We start from the raw sequence: 23,156 nt of genomic DNA, 5'->3' as shown, positions 1-23,156 counted from the left end.
CATTAACAAGTTCACATACACCATCATTGCACAAGACAAGATCCTAACTATCAACAGCACTATTGACTTATAAGGCCTAGACAGCCTACTAAACGGATCCTTATAACACACAGGGCTGGTTTCCTGGACGTGGAGGCATTCTCCATTGAACATACTTTTCAGTCCAAGAGTTAGTTTAACCAAGTTACAGGGGCCTATCAATAGGCCTAAAGTGGTGAGATGAACACGTGATTGGTGTGTGGGAATCACGTGTTAAAGGGCCTTTGACAGGCGCTTCGGTGACATGCTGGAGAAGATGCACTCCTCCATGTCCTTATATGGACAATGAAGCTGAAACTTTTAACATGGCTTTATTCTCTAGCATTTTGGATTTGACCCAATGTTTATCAGGCAACATTGTCACCTTTTATTTGAGAGTATTTTCATACATCCGTTTTTCCGTTTAGACATGAAAGCACTTTATATATGTAGTCCCATCTGAACAAAGATAATGCCACCAAAACACCAATAAGGTATAGCATTGTTTGGGGAGGGATATGATTTTACACCTCTAAACTTCACTTGTCATTATTCACAATTCATTAATGATTGTCCTTAATCACGGTAGCATCCACATTAATGTAGAAGTGTTCAGAAACATTCTATTTACAATAAAAGTGACTCAAATGGCACAATACATTATTTACCATTCATTTCTATTGGGGGCACATCATAACACAATACATTATTTACCATTCATTTCTATTGGGGGCACGACATAACACAATACATTATTTACCATTCATTTCTATTAGGTGCACAACATAACCAAAACAAAATGCAAATGCATACAAGGTTAATGTAATCATTGCGTGTTAGAAATACGGGACCAAATACTAAACTTGACATGTAATTTGAACTTTTATTTAACTAGGCAAGTCAGTTAAGAACAAATTTGTATTTACAATTGACGGCCTAGGAAAAGTGGGTTAACTGCCTTGTTCAGGGCAGAACGACAGATTTAACCTTGTCAGCTCGGGGATTTGATCTAGCAACCTTTTGGTTACTGGCCCAACACTAACCACTAGACTACCTGCCGCCCATTAATACACTTATGACATCTTCAAGGGGGGGGGGGGGGACACGACTAGATATATAAAGTGCATTCATATCTAAAGAGTTACACATGAAAATATCCTGGTGATGTTCTGCAGTCGCCTCGTATACAACATTTGAGCTCAAATGCTTGAGCCAAAGCAAAAGTTTAAGCTTCATTGGCCAAACAAATAGAGGAGTGTACATGTGTAGGGAAGTGTTTCAGGTAAGGTGACATTTAGTCGACAAACTCATTGTTTTATCTGTATTCTTTTACAACAGACACAGAAAACACACTTATGAAACAGAGAAACTCTGTTCAGCGTTATTTGCAATACGTAGACATTCAAAATAATGATAAAAACAAATACATTTAAAAAAAGGTCCGTCTTGTAATTCTAGTACAATTTGATTAGCTGCAGTACATGGAAATAAAATGTCATGATAACGACAATGGACACACGGGTTAGTGCTTTTACAAGCGTAATATTCTAAAAACAAAGATAGCAAAATACTGGCTTTACATAAGACAAATGTTTAAAGGACTTTTTTGCACATAAGCGCGTTTCATTTAAGTAACAAGGAATGAAAAATATTTACCACTTGAAATCAGGACATTGCGAACAAAGCTGTTAAAATAATTCTAAACGAGGCCTTACTAAATTGCACATTTAAAAATATCTGTGGTATTTAAGTATCATAGTGCCTGTGCTAAACTTGTGCAGTGCTGCGCCTTTATAGTCTTGGTCTCCATTTGGTCTTCCGCTGGGCGAGATAGCTGTTTTTTTCCACAGAAATAGCAGCCTCTATTCCTCACAGGTAGGGGTACTGACTGAGCTTCCTCTGGCTGAGCTGGTAGGCCGCTGCGCTGGACCGTGGGACGGGGTAAGGCTGGGCTGCCAGCTGCTGCTGCTGCTGCTGGTGGTACTGTCCCTGGGCATGAAGGAGCCCCAGGGAGGAGTAGGGCCCGCTGGGCCGGGCGTGTCTAGAAGAGCCCCCGGCGTGGAGCTGGTCCATGGCCTGAGAGACAGAGGCCAGGGCGGCAGAGGCAGGGTAGGCGTACAGGTTAGGGGTAGAGGTGAAGATGGAGGAAGCCTCTTGCAAACGGTAGGAGTGGGAGGAGACTGGAGGAGGGTAGGTGGGCTGACGACGCAAGGAGCTGCTGTTGCCTCCTGTTCGGTCTTGTGATGATGACATCACAGACTGCTGTACCTGGGGAGGAATATAATTGTACATTATAATACGATACTCGCATTTAGATACTTTCTGCCTCCGAGACTAAACTTGAAATAAGAAGAGGATAAACAAAAACCCTTAAGACATGACAAGTGAGGTCAAAAATATTGCTTTATACCTGACTCAGGTTGAGGGGTTGAGATCTGCTAGTTGTGGCCCTTTGATGGCGATCAGAGCTGGAGGCCCCTCCAGCCCTGCTGGACTGCTGAGCTGTCACCTTCTTGGACTTACCAGAGACATTAACGTGTTGATCTGAGAAACAAAAACAAGAAAAAAAACATCCCACATATTTAATGCTGTGAAAATAGTTTAGTGTGAGGAGTTGCAGGTGGTACACAAAGTTCCCAAAGCAACAAAGCTAGAGGCCGCCCCACCTATACAATGGTAGTGGAAACACTAGGCTGGATGTGTGTGCTAACCTGATTTGTGGGTCCCGCTCTCCCCAGACTGAGTCTTCACTGAGGGCAGGATGATGGCAAGGGACTTGGAGGAGGACTGGGACGAGGAGGAGTTGGTGGCAAGGCGCTTGGGGCTCAGGGGACTGCTGATCGACGAGTCAGAGTCATGCGAGTCATGCACCGTCACACAGCTGATCACATTGGCTCGCTGGTTAACACCAGAGCTGTGACAGAGAAGAGAAAGAATACTTCAGAATTTTATTTTCAGAAAACAGATACTCATCTTTTGCTTTCAACCCAACCCCTTGAGAGACAGGACGCACATACCCAAAGGGGTTGAAAGCCAGGGTCATACATAGTGCTGGATTCAGCTACTCAAAACAGCAGCGTCTCATGAATTCACACATTAGATGGATGCATGAGATTACACTGGACGTGACCTCACCCGGCAGCAGGGAACTTCCTGTCATCTTCGTCCTCTGTGTCGCTGTGGATGGAGATAATGCTGGCAGCAGGGCTGGGAGTATCGGAGATGACGATTGGATCACCATTGAAGGCAGGGGTGTTGTCGACCACAGAGGCAGCTTGCTCCAGCGACAACACAGGCCTGCAAAGGGGCAGCACTCCTTTTTAATGTAAAGTGCACCGAGATGTTTCAATGCAATTAAAATATGTAAACATTTTAAAAGTGGTCAATCATAAAGCTCTCACTGATTCACATAAATTACATACATGGTGAGGAAGGGAACAATACAGTATAAAAGTCCCTTTTGGGTTTGAAAGTTACCTGGCCCTACTGTCGGCATGTCGAGCCTTACACCCTTTCCCCTGCTGGGGTCTTGCTTGGGAGGGGGCCGTGGGTGCTTGACGCCCCAGTGCAAGGTCCTGCTGCATGATGCCATCGTACTGACTGCCATGACGACCCCTGGCATCACAACAAGTTGGAATTAGCTTCCCTAGCATATTGGAATCAGTACAACATGCTGGCATAAGTGGGTAGTTATCTGAACCAACTAATGTCTCCACATACTGTAACCTAGATACCAAAAAAATTGCATATATATCAAATAAGGGCTTCCTCTGAAATTACTCTAACTTTCTGCTGTTTAGTCAGTGATATGGGGTGGCAGGAAGCCTTGTGGTTAGAGCGTTGGAATAGTAACCGAAAGGTTGCAGGATCGAATCCCCGAGCTGACAAGGTAAAGATCTGTCGTTCTGCCCCTGAACAGGGCAGTTAACTCACTGTTCCTAGGCCGTCATTGAAAATAAGAATTTGTTCTTAACTGACTTGCCTAGTTAAATAAAAAGGTAAAAAAATAAGTACATTTGGCCTTAGTGACGGAGCCCAGAGGGACAACCCTGCAGTACTCACCTCCGGTGTGATGCTTGTTGTCCTGAGCCGTCTCCACCAGAGAGAGGGGCTCCCATGGGAGAGTCAGGGACCAGTGTCTGGCTCTGGCTGGGGTTGTGAAGGGCCATGCCTGGCATCTGCTGCCACGTGGAGGGGATAAGGATCTGCTGGGTCCCTGCTGGCCAGCCCTGCTGCACACACACGCACACGCACACACACACACACACACACACACACACACACACACACACACACACACACACACACACACACACACACACACACACACACACACACACACACACACACACACATTAAAAGAGTGACTGTAGGTTTGCTTCTCAAACAACTGATACTGAAATCATACTGCAAGTTGAACAGTCTGTTTTGAGAGAAATTGAAAAATGCTGTGCTAAATGTGAGTATGACAGTCAGACCACCACAGAATGCAGGTGCATGACGAGCACATGCAGTTCGTAGACAGACATGATTCGGTGTCTGTTCCCGTCACACCTGAAAAGTTATAGGCATCCAGCACGCCCCCACTGAGTCAAGATCAAATTCAGAAGAGAAAGATACACTGAAAAAAAACACACAAAAAAACATCCAATGACCGGTCTCTGTTCCTCAGACTTCCAAAGCACGACCTAAACAATAGTTACTGCCGAGGAAAGAAATAGGATTGAAAATCAAAACACTGTTCAAATGGGAACTCCAACTGGCAGAAGAGAAAACAGGTCATGCTCTCAAGCCAAGCACACATGTCCTGGAAGGCAGTCCTGTAGAACTGAGAAGGTCCGTTCAAAACACTGGTTGAAGACCTGGAACTCAGACGAATCATGACAGATAATCAAGCGGCAGCATTCCAGCGGGCATTTCCCATGTCTGCTGCACGATTCCAGGACCAAAGCAACGGCATTAATCATTTGTAACAACAGCAGGTTTCCCAAGGTTGCAGCGATGAAGGGCACATTTATATATTTGGTTGAATTTATTTACATTTCAGCAAGACTTCCCGGAAACTTCAGCTGTCACTGTATAATAATGCAAAAGCCTTATTTTTTATTTTTTTTTGGGGCGTGGGGGGAGAAAGGGACAGATGAGACGCTGCAAGCAAAAGCACAGACTATAGTAAGCAGCAGCACATGCATCCCATGCTCTGCACACCCCTGAAATGTGTCAGGGGGAGAAAAGGGGTACAGGGAAGACGGGGGCAACAGGGGGTAGCAGGAGTGGTGTTTGTGCTTTACCAGCATGGTGGAGCTCTGATCCAGCAGGCCGGGCCTTCCAGCCCCACAGCCCAGGGGCAGCGAATACAGAGGGGCCATTCCTGCCACAGGGGTGTGCAGAGTGGCTACCATCAAAGGATTGCAGGAGGCCTGGTAGGGGAGGAGGTTTGAGGGACGGGTGTAGGGGTTAGATAACTAGACATGGGGGGGGGGTGGACAGATCTGATCGCCACATCCCTTCACCACAGTCTGAGATTTGATTCCCAAAGAAAGGAGAGGAACGTTAAAACAGGTTTAACACGTTGTGATGAATCCTGTCTTTACTCTGGTGAGATACACCCAAGTTATTCATAGGATTCCAAACATGGAGTCAGGCTGCGGGTGGGTGGTCACGCAGCAGTCAGCCTCGATGTACCTGTGTGAGCATTCCAGGCTGGAGATGTAGAGGCTGAGTGGACTGGTTCTGGGGCCCCATGGGAACAGCGTTGTCCATCCTCACTGGGAAACCAGAGTGTTTGCCGGATGTCTGGAGGCCTACAAAAGAAAGGAGGGAGGTAGATTAGTTACAATGTCATGAATATACAGCTCTGCAGAAGCAGACTACAGACTTTACGGCTAATTTAAAGACAATTGGGCGGAATCAAAATGATGAAGTTCAGATCCTCCCGTGTTAATAGATCACATAAGGCTACGGACAAGATGTCCCACTGACCGTTGTCTCCCACATTACAACATATTTACTTAGCTGCGACATGAATTTGGTCTTCATACGAGCGCAAAAAGAGAGGCAAACAAACTATGGTCCTAACATTGTAACCCTGCTCCATACGGTTCCTTCTCTGCTCTGCTCACCCTGGATGGTGGGGGGGCAGACGATGAGAGTCTGCTGGAAAGGCTCAGCCTGGCCACATAGCTGGGTGGGTCTGGTCTGCAGAGGGACACTCTGCTGGGGGAGACCGGGGATGTTGATCGTAGCCTGCTGATACAGGCCCGGCTGGTAGTTCAGCAGAGGGACGTTGCTGCTCACTGACAGTGACTGGCCACCGGTGGACGCCATCTGACACGGCGGGGATAACATGACACGTGTTGTCAAATATGATTTACGTGTTGAAAGGACATCCTGAGGAAGTCTGACAATACAAGGCATTCGTTTCTCACCTGGTTGTGCTGGTTGAGCTGGCTGCTAAATGTAACAGTGAGGTTTGTAGCTGCACTGGGATTGTTGTTGCTAGAAAACAGATTCTTTCCATTCTCGAAAGCGCTGACCCTGCGCTTGCATATGTCCATGTTCTGGAAGCATGACTTCACACTGAAAAAGAATCATATTTGTCAAGGCACATGTAACAATAAAGGAGCAAGGTAAACAGGAGAGGCCATGGAAAATCATAAAAGAGAAAAACAAGATTTGCAAAGCTATCCTAATCCTGGACTGTTGTGTGTAAGAGCTCTATGCCATTTACATATTATTATTTTTTTAAATCAAATAGAATGTAAAGGTTGAGTAAGTTAGAATGTTGTCCGCAAATGTACCCATTAGTTACCACAGTCACAAAGTCATAATTATGGCTTAACCCCCACTTCTAAAATGTATCTTATTAAAATCAGATTTTAAAAATAACCAAAACCTTAACTTTAACCACACTGCTAACATTATGCCTAGTCTCACGTTGCAATACCTCCATAATCAAGTTGTCACGTCTCCTTGGAGGTCTGGAGAATTTTGTATCGCAAAAAACAGTTTGAATGGTCCAGTGGAAGTGGAAGATTGAGATTGGATGTTACATTTCAAGAACCCCCCCCCCAACACACTTATAGAAGGGGTGCTGTGTGTAATGTGTGCCACTGATTATGACGCAGGTAAAGTCAAACGTCACAACATGTTCTAAAACATTCTGGTGACAAAACACTTTTTTTCCTCGTCTCCATTCAGGACGTCCACATGGCTGTTGGCTGTGCTTTGCTACCACTGGAAATCTCTTGAAGAGGGGTAGATCCGCTTTAATATTGCAGATCGATTGTTGCTTCCATCAATGTAATTGTCTGCCTCATTTCCAATCCCCCTTTTTTTTTATATATTATTACCTTCCCCTAACCCCTTGTTATTGGAATGAACTAATGGGCAACACCACTTTGGCCTCTAGACACACTATAAACATTTTACGGACACAATGTATTTTACAATAGTTGTTTTTAAATGCCACCCTTCAGCTGCCCTCAGACCATCCCATGTATCTCTGAAGACCATCCAGTTCTATTTTCCATATATTTTTTAACTGTGCTGTTTCACAAAAGTTATGAACCTATATACACTTTAAGGACACAGTATTGTACATTAGTTGTTGTTTTTAGTCGAACTTTGTATAATAATTTACATGGCCCATCGCGCTCTAGCAACTCCTGACCTTGGTCGTCAGTTGAAACAGTGTTTCCTCCGACACATTGGTGCGGCTGGCTTCCGGGTCATAAAGCTTGGTTTGGCGGGTTTCGAAGGATGCATGACTCGACCTTCGCCTCCCGAGCCCGTTGGGGAGTTGCAGCGATGAGACAAGATTGAAAAAGGGGGTAAAAATATATACACACATATATACACACTAACTGATAAAAAAAACATTTGATTTTATCCACAATATGTTGTAGTATTATTTGTTCTGTCTTTTCTGGTGGATTAAACTGAAATTGCAACCAACTTCCTATGGGTTGTTTTAAATAGTGATATTTTGGAGATTATTTCATTTTCAAATAACCGAAAGTTAGAGTTTGTAATCTGAATAAAGGGGAAAAGGCCATTCTTGAACATGGGATGAGGCATTCTTACTAATCTGCTAGAGAACCAGTTTGGATTTAAGTAGAACTTTTGAATGACTGATGCCTTTAGTGAGAGGTCTAATGTTTTAATATTTAATCATTTCTGCCCTCCGAATTCATATTAATTTTTTAAATAGGCACGTTTAATTTGTCTGGCTTGCCGTTCCTAATAAAAGGGAATATTTTTTGCTCATATAATTTAAAAAACAAGTCGCTAGGTGTAGACAAGCCCATAAGCAAATAGGTAATGACTAAAGAGTTAAATCACAAATAGACAGGTATTCTCCTTTCCACGGTAGCAAGATCTTATCTGTGTTTGCTAACTTTCTATAAAAATGTATTGTAATGAGATCATTTCAATGAGAGCATTTCTTCCTTTCGGGATATGAATACAGAGTATGTCTACGTCGCCGTCAGACCATTGTATTGGTAAACTACACAACAATATAAAAAGTGGTCCAACATGTAGTATCGTAAACATTATAAATTTGGTATTCTAAAATGTATTTATTTATTTATTTATTTATTATCTGCAATCTACACACAATACCTCAATGACAAAGCGAAAACAGGGTTTTCAAAATGTTTGCAAATTTATTACAAATAATTTGGAGAGGAACTATGTAAGGTCCCACAGTTGACAGACCATGTCAGAGCAAAAACCAAGCCATGAAATCAAAAAAGGTATTGTCACTAGAGCGCCGAGACAGGATTGTGTTGAGGCATAGATATGGGGAAGGGTACCAAAAAATGTATACTTCATTGAAGGGCCTCAAGAACACAGTAGCCTCCATCATTCTTCAATGAAAGAAGTTTGGAACCCGCAAGACTCTTCCGAGAGCTGGGCACCCAGCAAAACTAAGCAATCGGGGTAGAATGACAGAGCTCTAGAGTTCCTCTGTGGAGATGGGAGGACCTTCCAGAAGGACAACCATCTCTGCAGAACTCCGTCAATCAGGCTTTTAGAGTGGAGGAGTGGCCAGACGAAGCCACTCCTCAGTAAAAGGCACATGACAGCCCCACTTAGAGTTTGCCAAAAGGCACCTAAATGACACTCAGACCATGGGAAACAAGTTTATCTTGTTTGATGAAACCAAGATTGAACTCTTTGGCCTGAATGCCAAGCGTCACGTCTGGAGGAAACCTGGCACCATCCCTACGGTGAAGCATGGTGGTGGCAGCATCATGCTGTGTGTATGTTTTGTGTATGTGGCAGGGACTGGGAGACTAGTCAGGATCGAGGGAAAGATGAACAGCGTAAAGTACAGAGAGATGCTTGATAACCTGCTTCAGAGCGCTCAGGACCTCAGACTGGGGTGAAGGTTCCCCTTCCAACAGGACAACAACCCTAAGCACACAGCCAAGACAACACAGGAGTGGCTTCGGGACAAGTCACTGAATGTCCTTGAGTGGCCTAGCCAGAGCCCGGACTTGAATCCGGTCTAACATCTGTGGAGAGATCTGAAAATAGGTGTGCAGCAAAGCTCCACCTTTAACCTGACAGAGCTTGAGAGGATCTGCAGAGAAGCATGTGAGAAACTCCCCAAATACAGGTGTGCCAAAATTGTAGCGTCATACCCAAGAATACTTGAGGCTGTAATCGCTGCTAAAAAGTTGCTTCAACAAAGTAAAGGGTCTGAATACTTAAGTAAATGTGATATTTATATTTTTTATACATTTGCAAAACTTTATAAAAACCTGTTTTTGCTTTGACATTATGGGATATTTTGTGTAGATTGATGAGGGGGGGGACGGACAGATTCTATTTTAGAATAAGGCTGTAACGTAACACAATGTGGAAAAAGTCAAGGGGTCTGAATACTTTCCAAATGCACTGTATGAGCAGCTCCATGGTAAGAAATGTGACCGTTCCTGGTGCAAAAACAATGTCCTATCCCGGAGCTCGGGTAAATGACATTACTAAGCTGCTCCTGAATGTACTATCGTAGTCCATGTGGGTTTTAATGACATTATGAAGGGCAGCTCTGAACAGTTGAAAGTGAATTTTAAAAAGAGCTGATAGGGACTCTGCTAGACACTAACAAAATACTCATCATATCTGGCCCTGTGCCCTCTTTGAATCGTGGCATAGAATCCTGCTAAAGCATTCATTCTCTTCACAGCTGGCTATGGGACAATTGCAGCTCAATGGGTTTAACTTTTGTTGACAATCTTTCGATACCTTTTGGAAACAAAACACGTTTTATAAAAAGGATGGGATCCACCCAAATTATGCGGGTACCTGGATCCTTTCAAAGCCCAGCTCAGCTAATCCCTACCGTTGTGACGCAGAGTTGTCATAATACTTCAGCAAATTAACATTACACCAGGGGCATTGGTAGACACAAAGTAAGTAACCTCATTTATGTCCCTCTAACTGCCCAGAATGCCTCTGCTGATCCTGTATGTAGTAATCATGTGCCTATGAACCAGATTTATACTGTTAGCACGGAGGCTGTGTGCCCTAGGAGGAAGTCCACTGTGTGCAGCTCACCCTGCAATAACATGAGCATATCTTCTTCTGGTAAGCTTCCCAGTAAAGCAATGAAAACAAGTAAGCCCCCCAGAAGAAAAGGTGCTCAAAATAGTCCACGTTAACATATGTGGCTTAATAAACAAGATTCATGAAATCAGTAAATTTGCTAGTAACAGATGACATTCATATTCTGACTATCTCTGAAACTCACTTACATAATACCTTTATTGATACAGCGGTAGAAATACAAGGTTATAACATTTACAGAAAAAAATTGTAATGCCAACAGTGGAGGTTTTGCGGTTTATATTCAGAACCACATTCCTGTAAAGATTAGAGAGGATCTCATGTTAAATAGTGTTGAAGTAATATGGCTACAGGTTCATCTGCCTCACCTAAAGCCCATTCTGATGGGAAGCTGCAAAAGATCACCAAGTGCTAACAGTCAGTATCTGGATAACATGTGTGAAATGCTTGATAATGTACATGATATCAACAGAGAGGTATATTGACTGGCTTTCATCAAGCTGCCCACTCAAGAAAAAGCTTAAAACTGTAAAGAGTGCCTGCAACCTGGTTCAGATTATAAATCAACCTACCAGGGTAGTTCCAAACAGCACAGGAATGAAATCATCAACACATATTGATCACAGCTTTACTAATGCTGCAGAAATTTTCATGAAAGCATTATCCATAGCCATCGGATGTAGTGATCACAATATAGTAGCCATATCTAGGAAAACCAAAGTTCCAAAGGCTGGGCTAATATAGTGTATAAGATGTGATACAATAAGTGTTGTAGTGATTCCTATGTTGTTGATATAAAGAATATGTTGGTCCATGGTATGTAATGAAGAGCAAACAGAAACGGCACTTGACACATTTATGAAATTGCTAATTCCTTACTAATAAGCATGCACCCGTTAAGAACATGATGGTAAAAACTTAAATCCCCTTGGATGGATGAGGATTTGAAAAAGCGTATTGTTGAGAGGGATGAGGCAAAAAGGAATGGCAAATAAGTCTGGCTGGACAACAAATTGGTAAACGTATTGCAAATTAAGAAAACATGTGACTAAACTGAAGAAACTACACTTTGAAACAAAGATAAATGACAAATAATGATTGTAAAAAGCTTTGAAGCACCTTAAATGAAATATTGGGAAAAAAGGCTCAGCTCCATCATTCATCACAAAACCAACAGATATTGGAAAGATTAGCAAACTTATACATGACATGCCAGCAACAAACGCTGACACAACACATTCAAGTATATAATGTGACCAGATTATGAAAGACATGCATTGTAATTTTGAATTCCGTAAAGTGAGTGTGGAAGAGGTTGGATGGAAAATTACAGAGGATAATAGCTGACAATTTAGGCCTACTAGAAAGTCATTCAGCTACCTAAGAAAAGTAAATCCCCCTTTACTGGCTTAAATAGCCAACCAATTAGCCTGGTAACCAACCCTTAGTAAACTTTTGGAAAAAATGGTGTTTGACCAGATGCAATGCTCTTTTACAGTAAACAAATTGACAAACTTTCAACATGCTTATAGGGAAGGACATTCAACAAGCACAGCACTTACACAAATGACTGATGGCTGGCTGAGAGAAATTCATGATAAAAAGACTGTGGATTCTGACATTATCGATCATAGTCTGCTGCTGGAAAATGTATGTGTTATGGCTTTACACCCCCGGCTATATTGTGGATAAAGAGTTACCCGTCAAATAGAACACAGAGGGTGTTCTTTAATGGAAGCCTCTCCAACATAATCCAAGGAGAATCAGGAATTCCCCAGGGCAGCTGTCTAGGCCCCTTACATCTTTCAATCTTTACTAATGTCATGCCACTGGCTTTGAGTAAAGTCAGTGTGTCTATGTATGCAGATGACTCAACACTATACATGTCAGCTACTACAGTGACTGAAATGACTGCAACACTTAAAGAGCTGCAGTTAGCTTCAGAGTGGGTGGAAAGGAATTAGTTAGTCCTAAATATTTCTGAAACTAAAAGCATTGTATTTGGGACAAATCATTTACTAAACCCTAAACCTCAACTAAATAATGTGGAAATTTAGAAAGTTGAGGTGACTAAACTGGTTGGAGTAACCCTGGATTGTAAATCGTCATGGTCAAAACATATTGATGCAACAGTAGCTAAGATGGGGAGAATCAAATCAGTGTAGATGAAGGGGAAGAGACAGGTTAAAGAAAGATTTTTAAGCTTGGAGACGATTGAGACATGGACTGTGTATGTGTGCCATTCAGAGGGTGAATGGGCAAGACAAAATATTTAAGTGCCTTTGAATGGGGCATAGTAGTAGGTGCCAGGCGCAACAGTTTGCTTCAAGAACTGCAGTGCTGCTGGGTTTTTCAACCTCAACAGTTTCCCGTGTGTATCAAGAATGGTTCACCACCCAAAGGACATCCAGCCAATTTGACAACTGTTGAAAGCATTGGAGTCAACATGGGCCAGAATCCCTGTCCGACGCTTTGACACCTCGTAGAGTTCATGCCCCAACGAATTGAGACTGTTCTTAATGTTCTCAATTGAAAATAATACCAGTAGACACTGTATATGACGCAAAGCATATACAGTGGCAAGAAAAAGTATGTGAACCCTCTGGAATTACCTGGATTTCTGCATAAATTGGTCATCAAATTTGATCTGATCTTCATCTAAGTTGCAACAAAAAATGATTGTATTTTTCTTGTCTATATTAAATACATAATTTAAACATTCAGTGTAGGTTAGAAAAACGATGTGAAACCCTAGGCTAATGACTTCTCGGAAAGCTAATTAGAGTCAGTTAACCTGGAGTCCAATCAATGAGATGAGATTGGAGATGTTGGTTAAAGCTGCCTTGCCCTATAAAAAAAAACTCACAAAATATGAGTTTCCTATTCACAAGAAGCATTGCCTGATGTGAACCATGCCTCAAACAAAAGAGATAGAAGACTTAAGCTTACCAAATGTTGACTTGCATAAAAGCTGGAAAGGGTTACAAAATACCTCAAAAAGCCTTGATGTTCATCAGTCCACAGTAAGACCAATTGTCTATAAATGGTGAAAGTCCAGCACTGTTGCTACTCTCCCTAGGAGTGGCCGTCCTGCAAAGATGACTGCAAGAGCACAGTGCAGAATCCTCAGTGAGGTTAAGAAGAATCCTAGAGTGTCAGCTAAAGACTTACAGAAATCTCTGGAACATGCTAACATCGGTGTTGATGAGTCTACGATACGTAAAACACTAAACAAGAATGGTGTTCATGGGAGGACACCACGGAAGAAGCCAATGCTGTCCAAAAAAAAACATTGCTGCATGTCTGAAGTTTGTAAAAGTGCACCTGGATGTTCCACAGCGCTAGTGGCAAAATATTCAGTGGACAGATGAAACTACAGTTGAGTTGTTTGGAAGGAACACACAACACTGTGTGTGTGGAGAAAAAAAAGGCACAGCACACGAACATCAAAATCTCATCCCAAATGTAAAGTATGGTGGAGGGAGCATCATGGTTTGGGGCTGCTTTGCTGCCTCAGGGCCTGGACAGCTTGCTATCATCAACGGGAAAATGAATTCAAGTTTATCAAGACATTTTTCAGGAGAATGTTATGCTATCTGTCCGCCAACTGAAGCTCAACTGAAGTTGGGTGATGCAACAGGACAACGACCCAAAACACAGAAGTAAATCAACAACAGAATGGCTTCAACAGAGGAAAATACACCTTCATGATTTCACGAGTGTTGTTAGACAAAGCAAGCTTCAAAAAGGAAATGTAGTTTTATTGGGATTTGCAGCTGTTGTTGTTGGTAAGTTAATGAATCTTACAGCTTCTGAAGTAACTTATTCATCAAATTGCATTTGAAATAAATGCCTTTTGCGGCCTTCTCCCTGAGTGTGCTGCACAATCGAAGAGTCTCTCACTCACACGGCTCTCCATTACATGAATCGGTCTTTCTCACAGGCTACAAGTTAAGACAGACACATTGGGGACGCAACTGCGCTCATCCTTATCTAATTCCGAGGTGCATATTGAAGATATTGGATGAACTGTCCACATTTACTTTTCGTCAGCCATCAATATGAGTCGGCCTAACAAACAGCAAAAGCACTAGTCTATGTCAATCGACTGTCCCCCATAGTACAAAAATCAACCTATTCTATTCTGTGCGAGAAATAAATATTCCAAACAGTCTGGGCCAGTTGTGGGATGCGATAGATCCCAAATGAATACAACCAATAGCATCCCCCCAAAAAATGTTTATGCAATGTGGCTAACGCAACAGATCAGAACATTTACCTTAAAATGTTGATAAACTATTAGGCTATTTCTTCACATTATAAGCGCAGCAATGCGCACACGGCAGTAGGCGAGCAGGAAAACGCCATTCTCAAAAGTGACCACAAATGCAATTATGCATGTAATGATTTTATTATAAATGTGTATTTTTATAGTGTAAATTATCTTCCCCACACTTGAAACTCACGCGCTGCATATAACTCAGCGAAAAAAGAAACGGTACTTTTTCAGGACCCTGTCTTGCAAAGATAATTCGTAAAAATCCAAATAACTTCACAGATCTTCATTGTAAAGGGTTTAAACACTGTTTCCCATGCTTGTTCAATGAACCATAAACAAACAATTAATGAACATGCACCTTTGGAACGGTCGTTAAGACACTAACAGCTTATAGACAGTAGGTAATTAAGGTCACAGTTAAGAAAGCTTTAGGTATGCTGCAAGGAGGCATGAGGACTGCAGATGTGGCCAGGGCAATAAATTGCAATGTCTGTACTGTGAAACACCTAAGACGGCGCTACAGGGAGTCAGGGCGGACAGCTGATCGTCCTCGCAGTGTCAGACCACGTGTAACAACGCCTGCACAGGATCGGTACATCCGAACATCACATGCGGGACAGCTACAGGATGGCAACAACAACTGTCCGCAATAGGCTGAGATAGGCCTACAAGCCCTCAGACCAGCATGTTGTAAGGCAGGTCCTCACCAGATATCACCAGTGTGTCACAGCATCATACGACTGTCTGCAATGACAACAAGCTCAATCTAAACGCAGTGCGTTACAGGGAAGACATCCTCCCCCCTCATGTGGTACCCTTCCTGCAGGCTCACCCTGACATGACCCTCCAGCATGACAATGCCACCAGCCATACTGCTCATTCTGTGCATGATTTCCTGCAAGACAGGAATGTCAGTGTTCTGCCGTGGCCAGCGAAGAGCCCGGATCTCAATCCAACTGAGGTTGGATTGGAGGGTGAGGGCTAAGGCCATTCCCCCCAGAAATGTCCGGGAACTTGCAGGTGCCTTGGTGGAAGAGTGGGGTAACATCTCACAGCAAGAACTGGCAAATCTGGTGCAGTCCATGAGGAGGAGATGCACTGCAGTACTTAATGCAGCTGGTGGCCACACCAGATACTGACTGTTACTTTTGATTTTAAAACACCCCTTTGTTGAGGGACACATTATTCCACTTCTGTTAGTCACATGTCTGTGGAACTTGTTCAATTTATGTCTCAGTTGTTGAATATTGTTATGTTCATACAAATATTTACACGTTAAGTGTGCTGAAAATAAATGCAGTTGACAGTGAGAGGATGTTTCTTTTTTTGCTGAGTTTATATGCCAGTTAGGATCTACACCCGTTGTAAAGCGGATTAATGTGCTTAATTTTAAGTTATTTTGCCATTTTAGTTGTGATACAAACCTTATTAAAACATATAGGCCTATGGGCTAGGCTACATAAGGTGTGCAACTATAATTCAAACAAGTTTTTTTTTTTAAGGCATTGTTTCTTATGCTGGGCATCATTCACAAGTGATAATATATAATTCACAAGTGTTAGGCTAATAGTCACCCATCAGGCTATTTGTTTTTTTAATTTTGTCTTTACATATACTAAATAATATATGTGTGACATTTGTTTTGATTTAGAATAGACCATTATCATGCACCTGTATCAAAATAGGGGCAGTGTGGGAAAAAATGCATGTCATCTATGCACTTAAATAGCGAATAGAGGATACTTTTCTCCGTGGTTTATTTTCATGCCAGCCAGGTAGCCTATACTCCTGTTGTAAATTAGCAATGTGCTTAATATTAGGAAAGTTGAGAAATAAATATAGTAGGCCTAGCCAATAGAAAGCTGATGGGATCCTCCTCTTTTTATTAGCGGCCATCACTCGGTTTTCTCCCGCAATTGCATAGCCTATAGAAATATAGCACATGAGCTCATGGGCGCTCATTAAGTGTTTGATTAGATTTTCGAATACATTTGCATTGATGTCAGAGTGATTAGAGGGACAATAGAGTGCTGAATACCAGAATTTGACTGCCTTCATGACTCGTGACCGCCAGTGTGGCGGTAATATGGTCCCCGCAACAGCCCTAGCCCTGACTCTACTTACTGTGAGCTGTGAGGAAAGTGCAGCAGGTGTGTCATGGTGACGAAGGGGTGGTTGAGGGTCTTCATGGGGGTGATGCGTTTGTCTGCGTCCAGCGTCAGCATTTTCTTTAGCAGATCAATAAACTCTCTCCGGTCAGCCTTCTCTGCCAGGACGTCAGTCCCCACCAGACTAGTCATGTTCACCTGCAACAAAACACAGAAAGTTGCCTTCTCTTGCTAAGAATGTCTGCTAAATGACTCAAATTTAAACATCAAGTCTCGCCTGAAGAAATCAAATACATTTATGACATGAAACAAACCAATTTATTAGCATAATACAAAAACATTAAGACATAAAACGCAGGAGTGAGTTATTTAACAGAATGAATGTTAACCTGCTCACCCTCACCTGCATCATGTCATCCAAACAGTTGAAAATGTATTTCCTCGCCTCCTTTGACTTTATCCCCAGCTCTGCCTCATGCTCTGAAGGTGTCTACAGACAAAAACAAAATACAGCAGAAAACTATTACATACTGTAGCACTACACACTACTGCGCGGAATAAGGGAGCAATAATATGGTAATAAATTGGAAACTAGTTACAACTAGTAATAACATGCTACCAAAAGTACTGTCTCATATAGGCCTAGCTACACTCATGAACAAAATATGTACATATCAACAACCCAGAGATGTTCTGTTGCCACATACTGTACCTTGAGCCTCCAGAGGGGGTAACTGGAGTCAGGGCCTCTGTTGAAAAAGCGGCTGGTCTTAGTGCCTGCACTCAGGAGGTACTCAGCAGGCAGACCCTGGGTCTGGGAAATGTACCGGATCTGATGCAACCAAGGGAAATGCAAATTGTATTATGAGTGCTGCTTTTTTAGTACAATACGCACATTGCATTAAAGACAATACTGTATAAAATGCTAGATAAAATACAATACTGTATAACTACAAAATGAAAGAGACAAATACATGTCAACAATGGATGACAGTGTATTGTCTCACTGACAGTAGAATAATTGCTGCTGACCTGACCATACTCTGAGGCACCGGGATAAAGAGGCCAACCCAAGAACAGTTCAGCAATGACACAGCCCAGAGACCACATGTCAATCGCTTCACAGAAGGGAAGACCCAGGATGATCTCTGGCGCCCTGTAATAACACACACAAACCATTGGACATGTCCATAGTTGTACATTGAGCCTGCAATACATCCTCCATGGCTACTGGGACTCAGATTGTGCCCATAGAAATATAATTACTAAAACTAGTATCCCCATTTAAGTAAATTGCAGTGGTCTGATGGGCTTTGCCTGTTCCAGTAATTCTATTTATATGCTTGTGCCTCCCATGAGACAGTCAGACACTCACCGGTAGTAGCGGGACTGCAGGTAGGTGGAACACACGGCCTTGGAGACATGGCTGGCAGAGCCAAAGTCGATGACCTTGACCCTGTAGGGCTGTCTGAGAGGATCTACAAGCATGATGTTCTCTGGCTTCAGGTCAGCATGGATCAGACCTAGGCTCTTCAGCTTCATCAGGGCTGTGGCCACCTGATGGAACACAAGAGAGTCAAATATACACTCCCTACATATTTATTCCAGGCTGCATTACATCCGGCTGTGATTGAGACTCCCATAGGGCGGCGCACAATTGGTCCAGCGTCGTCCGGGTTTGGCTAGGGTAGGCCGTCATTGTAAATAAGAATTTGTTCTTAACCTCTTGAAACTCTGGGGGCGCTATTTCATTTTTGGATGAAAAACGTTCCCGTTTTAAACAAGATATTTTGTCACAAAAAGATGCTCGACTATGCATATAATTGATAGCTTTGGAAAGAAAACACTCTGACGTTTCCAGAACTGCAAAGATATTCTCTGTGCGTGCCCTAGAACGTGAGCTACAGGCAAAACCAAGATGAAACGGCATCCAGGAAATCAGCAGGATTTTTGAGGCTCCGTTTTCCATTGTCTCCTTATATGGCTGTGAATGCGAGAGGAATGAGCCTGCCCTTTCTGTCGTTTCCCCAAGGTGTCTGCAGCATTGTGACGTATTTGTAGGCATATCATTGGAAGATTGACCATAAGAGACCACATTTACCAGGTGTCCGCCCGGTGTCCTGTGCCGAAATTGGTGCGCAAACCTCAGCTGCAAGTATTTTTCCATGGAATTCAGAGAAGAAAGCAGGCTTCCACGAACGATATATCAATGAAGAGATATGTGAAAAAACACCTTGAAGATTGATTCCAAACAACGTTTGCCATGTTTCGGTCGATATTATGGAGGTAATTCGGAAAAAGTTTGACGTTGTTGGTGACTGAATTTTCGGTTAGTTTCGGTAGCCAAATGTGATGTACAAAACGGAGCGATTTCTCCTACACAAAGATTCTTTCAGGAAAAACTGAACATTTGCTATGTAACTGAGAGTCTCCTCATTGAAAACATCGGAAGCTCTTCAAAGGTAAATGATTTTATTTATTTGGTTATCTGGTTTTTGTGAAAATGTTGCGTGCTAAATGCTACTCAAAATGCTAAGCTAGCTTTGCATACTCTTACACAAATTAGTGAATTGCTATGGTTCAAAAGCATATTTTGAAAATCTGAGATGACAGTGTTGTTAAGAAAAGGCTAAGCTTGAGAGCAGGCGCATTATTTTCATTTTATTTGCGATTTTCAGAAATCGTTAACGTTGCGTTTTTCTAATGAGCCTGAGGCTTTATTCACGATCCCGGATCTGGGATGGGGAGTATCAAGAGGAAGATTGACTTGCCTAGTAAAATAAAGATGAAATAAGAATAAATCTTCAGATAGTGAAGCTAAAACTTTTTATTTGACTCTATACTCCAGCATCTTGGATTTGAGACAAAATAAAAACTAAATATAACTATTGTAAAATAGATTGTGTCTGTAAAATGTGTATAAGATGTATTAACTGAAGGTAGAAGCCTAAGTGTTTATTAGTTTACTCCAATTGGAATGCTTACAAGCCCTTAAGTTGGTTAAGGGCTTGTAAGCATTTCACTGTAAGGCCTACACCGGTTGTATTCGGCGCATGTGACAAATACAATTTGGTCGCATATTCCTATCTCGCAATGACTATATCAAGCTTGTGACTACAAACTTTTTGGATGCTTTTCAAATTTGTTTTGTTTGTGTTTCGGATTATGTTGTGCCCAATAGAAATTAATAATATATAATGCATTGTGTCATTTCGGAGTCACTTCTACTTTAACGAAGAATACAATATACATTTCTGAACACTTCTACACTAACGTGCATGCTACCATGATTATGAATAATCCTGAATAAATTGCAAATGCATCCAAGCGTCACAAGCTTGATGTAGTCATTGCGTGCTATAAAATACAAATCCTAAACTTTTATTTTGTATTTTTTTATGAAAGCAAATTGGAAGCTACAGTCTTGTCCCATCGCAGCAACTCCCGTACGGACACGGCAGAGGCGAAAGTCGAGAACCACGCGTCCTCCCGAAACATAACCCTTCCAAGCCGCACTCCTTCTTGACACCCTGCTCGCTTCACTGCACGCTTAACCCGGAAACCTGCCGCAACCATGTGTTGGAGGAAACACCGTACAACTGGCTGTAGTGACGACCTTAAGCACTGCAATTCGCCACTTGGTAGGAAAAATACGAAACTTTTGACAAAATGTAATACACTTTAAGGGAATTTGTCCAAATACTTATGACACCTTCAAATGGGTGGGACTAGATACCTAAAGTGCATTAATTTTTAAACAGCAAAACAGGTATGAAAAAAATTAACAAAAAAAGGGGGTAACATTCTGTACTGTAGCCTCCTATAAAAACACTCAATCTAAAATCCAAAACGCTGGTGTATAGAGCCAAATTAAAATGTATAGCTTCACTGTCCAAATAAATACATAGGAGAGTGTATATATTATGTAGATGGCTGTATGATATGTGTAGGATATGGGTAACGTGCAATATATGTATCAATGTATGTGTCAAGTGGGTAATGCAAAATGTATTGTGTTGTTTTGCATACAGTCAACAGCAGTACTGAAAAAGTGTTCAAGACCATTTTCCCCATATGGATAATAAAGCGTATGGTGGACTGTATCATACCTGCTGCAGCACAGGCCGGATGGACTTGAGTAGCAGCGGGCTGAACTTGCTGTGCTTCAGGAAGTCATAGAGGTTCTGCTCCAGCATCTCAAACACCAGGCAGGTGTGGTTCTTGTGTTGGAAACACTCGTAGGAACGCACAAAGTTGAACTCGTCAGCATTCTCTGTGCTCAGTCTGCTCAGGATACTCACCTGGCGAGTGGAGAAGGGCAGACGTGTTCAATTATATTTCTAATTATTCTTTCTCCTCCCAAACTTTTACAAAAATGTTTTGGTTAAAGCTTACAAGAACGTCCCTTTTGCTTAGTGACACAACACTAACCTCAATTTGACCTTGCCGGACATATGAGGGATGATTCTTCAAGATCTTGATGGCCACAATCTCATTAGTGCCACGCTTCCAGCATTTAGCCACCTGACCAAATGTACCTCTCCCTAGGAACTCCAGCACCTCATAACTGTTGGACACAGAGCACAGGATCTCATGCTGCACTAGCTGGTAGTCCCCCTCACTGTGGGAGTTACTACTCTTAGTGGTGGAGGTGGAATGTGCTATGGACTGGGCTGTGGTGGTCCCCCCGCCAGCAGCTGTGCGGTTGGAGAGCACAGGGGCCGAGAGCTCCTCAAGGATCTGAACACTGTCACTGCTGTCCACCTCCTCACTCTTCCTCTTCAGGCTGTTACCATACTGATTTTGGTATATGTCGCCTGGCTGGGAGGATGATGATGCAGCATCTTTGACAAGGCAACTGGCGGAAGAGGAGGAAGATGAAGAGGAAGGTGGTCCTCGGACGCTGCCGGTGCTGTCTGCCGCCCGTACGACCGTCTGCTCCCGGGAGCCTGCCCCCATTGATGGATACCCCTGGTTGGAGTTGGATGAGTTGTATGCTGGGTTGAAACTTGATACAGAGGGGGAGGATGTGTTTCCATTGCCCTGGCTGGGGCCCTGCTGCTGGTAGTAACTGCTGTTGTTGTCTCCCACTTGGCTGCTCACATCCCACACACTGTTCTCTACCTTCAGTTTCTTGGAGCGAGTGTAGGCGCTGGAGGAGATTGAGGGTGAGGAGAACACCTGGAGCTCGGAAGCCATGTCTACACAAAATGGGAGGCAAATAGAGATGATTGCATGTTACATTTACATTTTAGTCATTTGGCAGTGACTTACAGTAGTGAGTGCATAAATGTTTCATGCTGGTCCCCCGTGTGAATCGAACTCACAACCCTGGCGTTGCAAGCGTCATGCTCTACCAACTGAACCACACGGGAAAATCACCATAAACTGACAGCTGGTGTTAAGTAGCTAGTGGTCTTACATAGTTGTAATAGATCAGACAGTTGAAATCAGTTTAAATTAAATCACCTTGACAACTCATACCGAGTGAACTATATTTACAAACTGTAGTAGATCATCAGTGTTCTGCTAGCGGCGCCAGCCATGTTATTGCGGAACAAAACAGCAGCCTAGGAAGCTATAGCTAGCTAAATGTTTTGGAAAACGGGTTGTCAACAGCCGGAAAATAACATAATGTAAAACAAAAACAGATTAACGTCACCTGTGTTTGGTTTAGTCCCGCAGTTCCAATCGTTTTCCCGAAACAGCAGGCCACATTGTTCTTGGTCAATGAAGTGTTAGCTAGCTGCAGCTACGGCGAGATTCATGTAGAAGACCTCCCCTAGAGATCTCTCCTCTGACGCGACATCATTCACACCATCAACCGGAACATCATAGTAGCATTAGCTACGGAGATATCACACGACATCATATAATTTGGAGATACCTAGCTAGCTAGAAAATGACAAACTAATTCCAAAAACACTAGGAGAGACCATGATCCATCACTAGTATTCCTATGCCAGCAGCACAAATGATGACGCCACTTTGTATAGTAATGAGGAAATCTTCAAAATAAAAGCCCACATTCTTTAGAGTTCTTTAGAACTCTTTGCCAAATCACGAGGTTTCGGCTTTGTGACACACTGCACACATGCTCTGATGTTGCTCAGTAATCATGTTTCCATCCTTTTTATGAGCGTAAAGTAACTTACTTGTCGGTTCTACAGTTT

General features: G+C 42.6%; 1 protein-coding gene across 7 annotated transcripts; it reads right to left on the bottom strand.

The window, feature by feature from the left end:
* Positions 1-1,324: 1,324 nt before the first annotated feature.
* Positions 1,325-22,987, bottom strand: hipk1a (homeodomain interacting protein kinase 1a). 7 transcript variants are annotated; one of them, XM_064957403.1, is made up of 18 exons: positions 22,646-22,987; positions 21,415-22,184; positions 21,093-21,284; positions 18,359-18,540; positions 18,016-18,139; positions 17,696-17,815; positions 17,381-17,473; positions 17,000-17,181; positions 6,447-6,597; positions 6,141-6,345; positions 5,704-5,822; positions 5,310-5,438; positions 4,081-4,247; positions 3,496-3,633; positions 3,154-3,315; positions 2,730-2,932; positions 2,429-2,562; positions 1,325-2,286 (listed from the first exon to the last, which is right to left on the bottom strand). In XM_064957403.1, the coding sequence occupies exons 2-18, from the start codon at positions 22,180-22,182 to the stop codon at positions 1,888-1,890; spliced, it is 3,468 nt and encodes a 1,155-aa protein (XP_064813475.1). In that variant the 5' UTR covers positions 22,183-22,184; positions 22,646-22,987; the 3' UTR covers positions 1,325-1,887. The 7 variants fall into 7 exon arrangements, with proteins under 7 accessions (XP_064813475.1, XP_064813474.1, XP_064813477.1 ...); XM_064957402.1 differs by having other exon boundaries at positions 4,081-4,250; positions 22,646-22,986; XM_064957405.1 differs by having other exon boundaries at positions 4,081-4,250; positions 17,387-17,473; positions 22,646-22,985.
* Between the last annotated feature and the right edge of the window lie 169 nt (positions 22,988-23,156).

This window comes from Oncorhynchus masou, chromosome 33 (genome assembly GCF_036934945.1).
Source record: "Oncorhynchus masou masou isolate Uvic2021 chromosome 33, UVic_Omas_1.1, whole genome shotgun sequence".
Lineage (NCBI taxonomy): Eukaryota > Metazoa > Chordata > Actinopteri > Salmoniformes > Salmonidae > Oncorhynchus > Oncorhynchus masou.
Note: the sequence above shows the minus strand (reverse complement) of the source record. Positions and strands in the feature narration are given on the sequence as shown.

Bases quoted from the DNA above. Each gene is read 5' to 3' on its own strand.
- hipk1a (XM_064957402.1), bottom strand. From the start codon at position 22,182: ATGGCTTCCGAGCTCCAGGTGTTCTCCTCACCCTCAATCTCCTCCAGC. The intron at 18,541-21,092 runs GTATGATACAGT...GTGTTCCATCAG, and splicing joins TCCGGCCTGTGCTGCAGCAG to GTGGCCACAGCCCTGATGAA. The intron at 2,933-3,153 runs GTGAGGTCACGT...TCTCTGTCACAG, and splicing joins AGGAAGTTCCCTGCTGCCGG to CTCTGGTGTTAACCAGCGAG.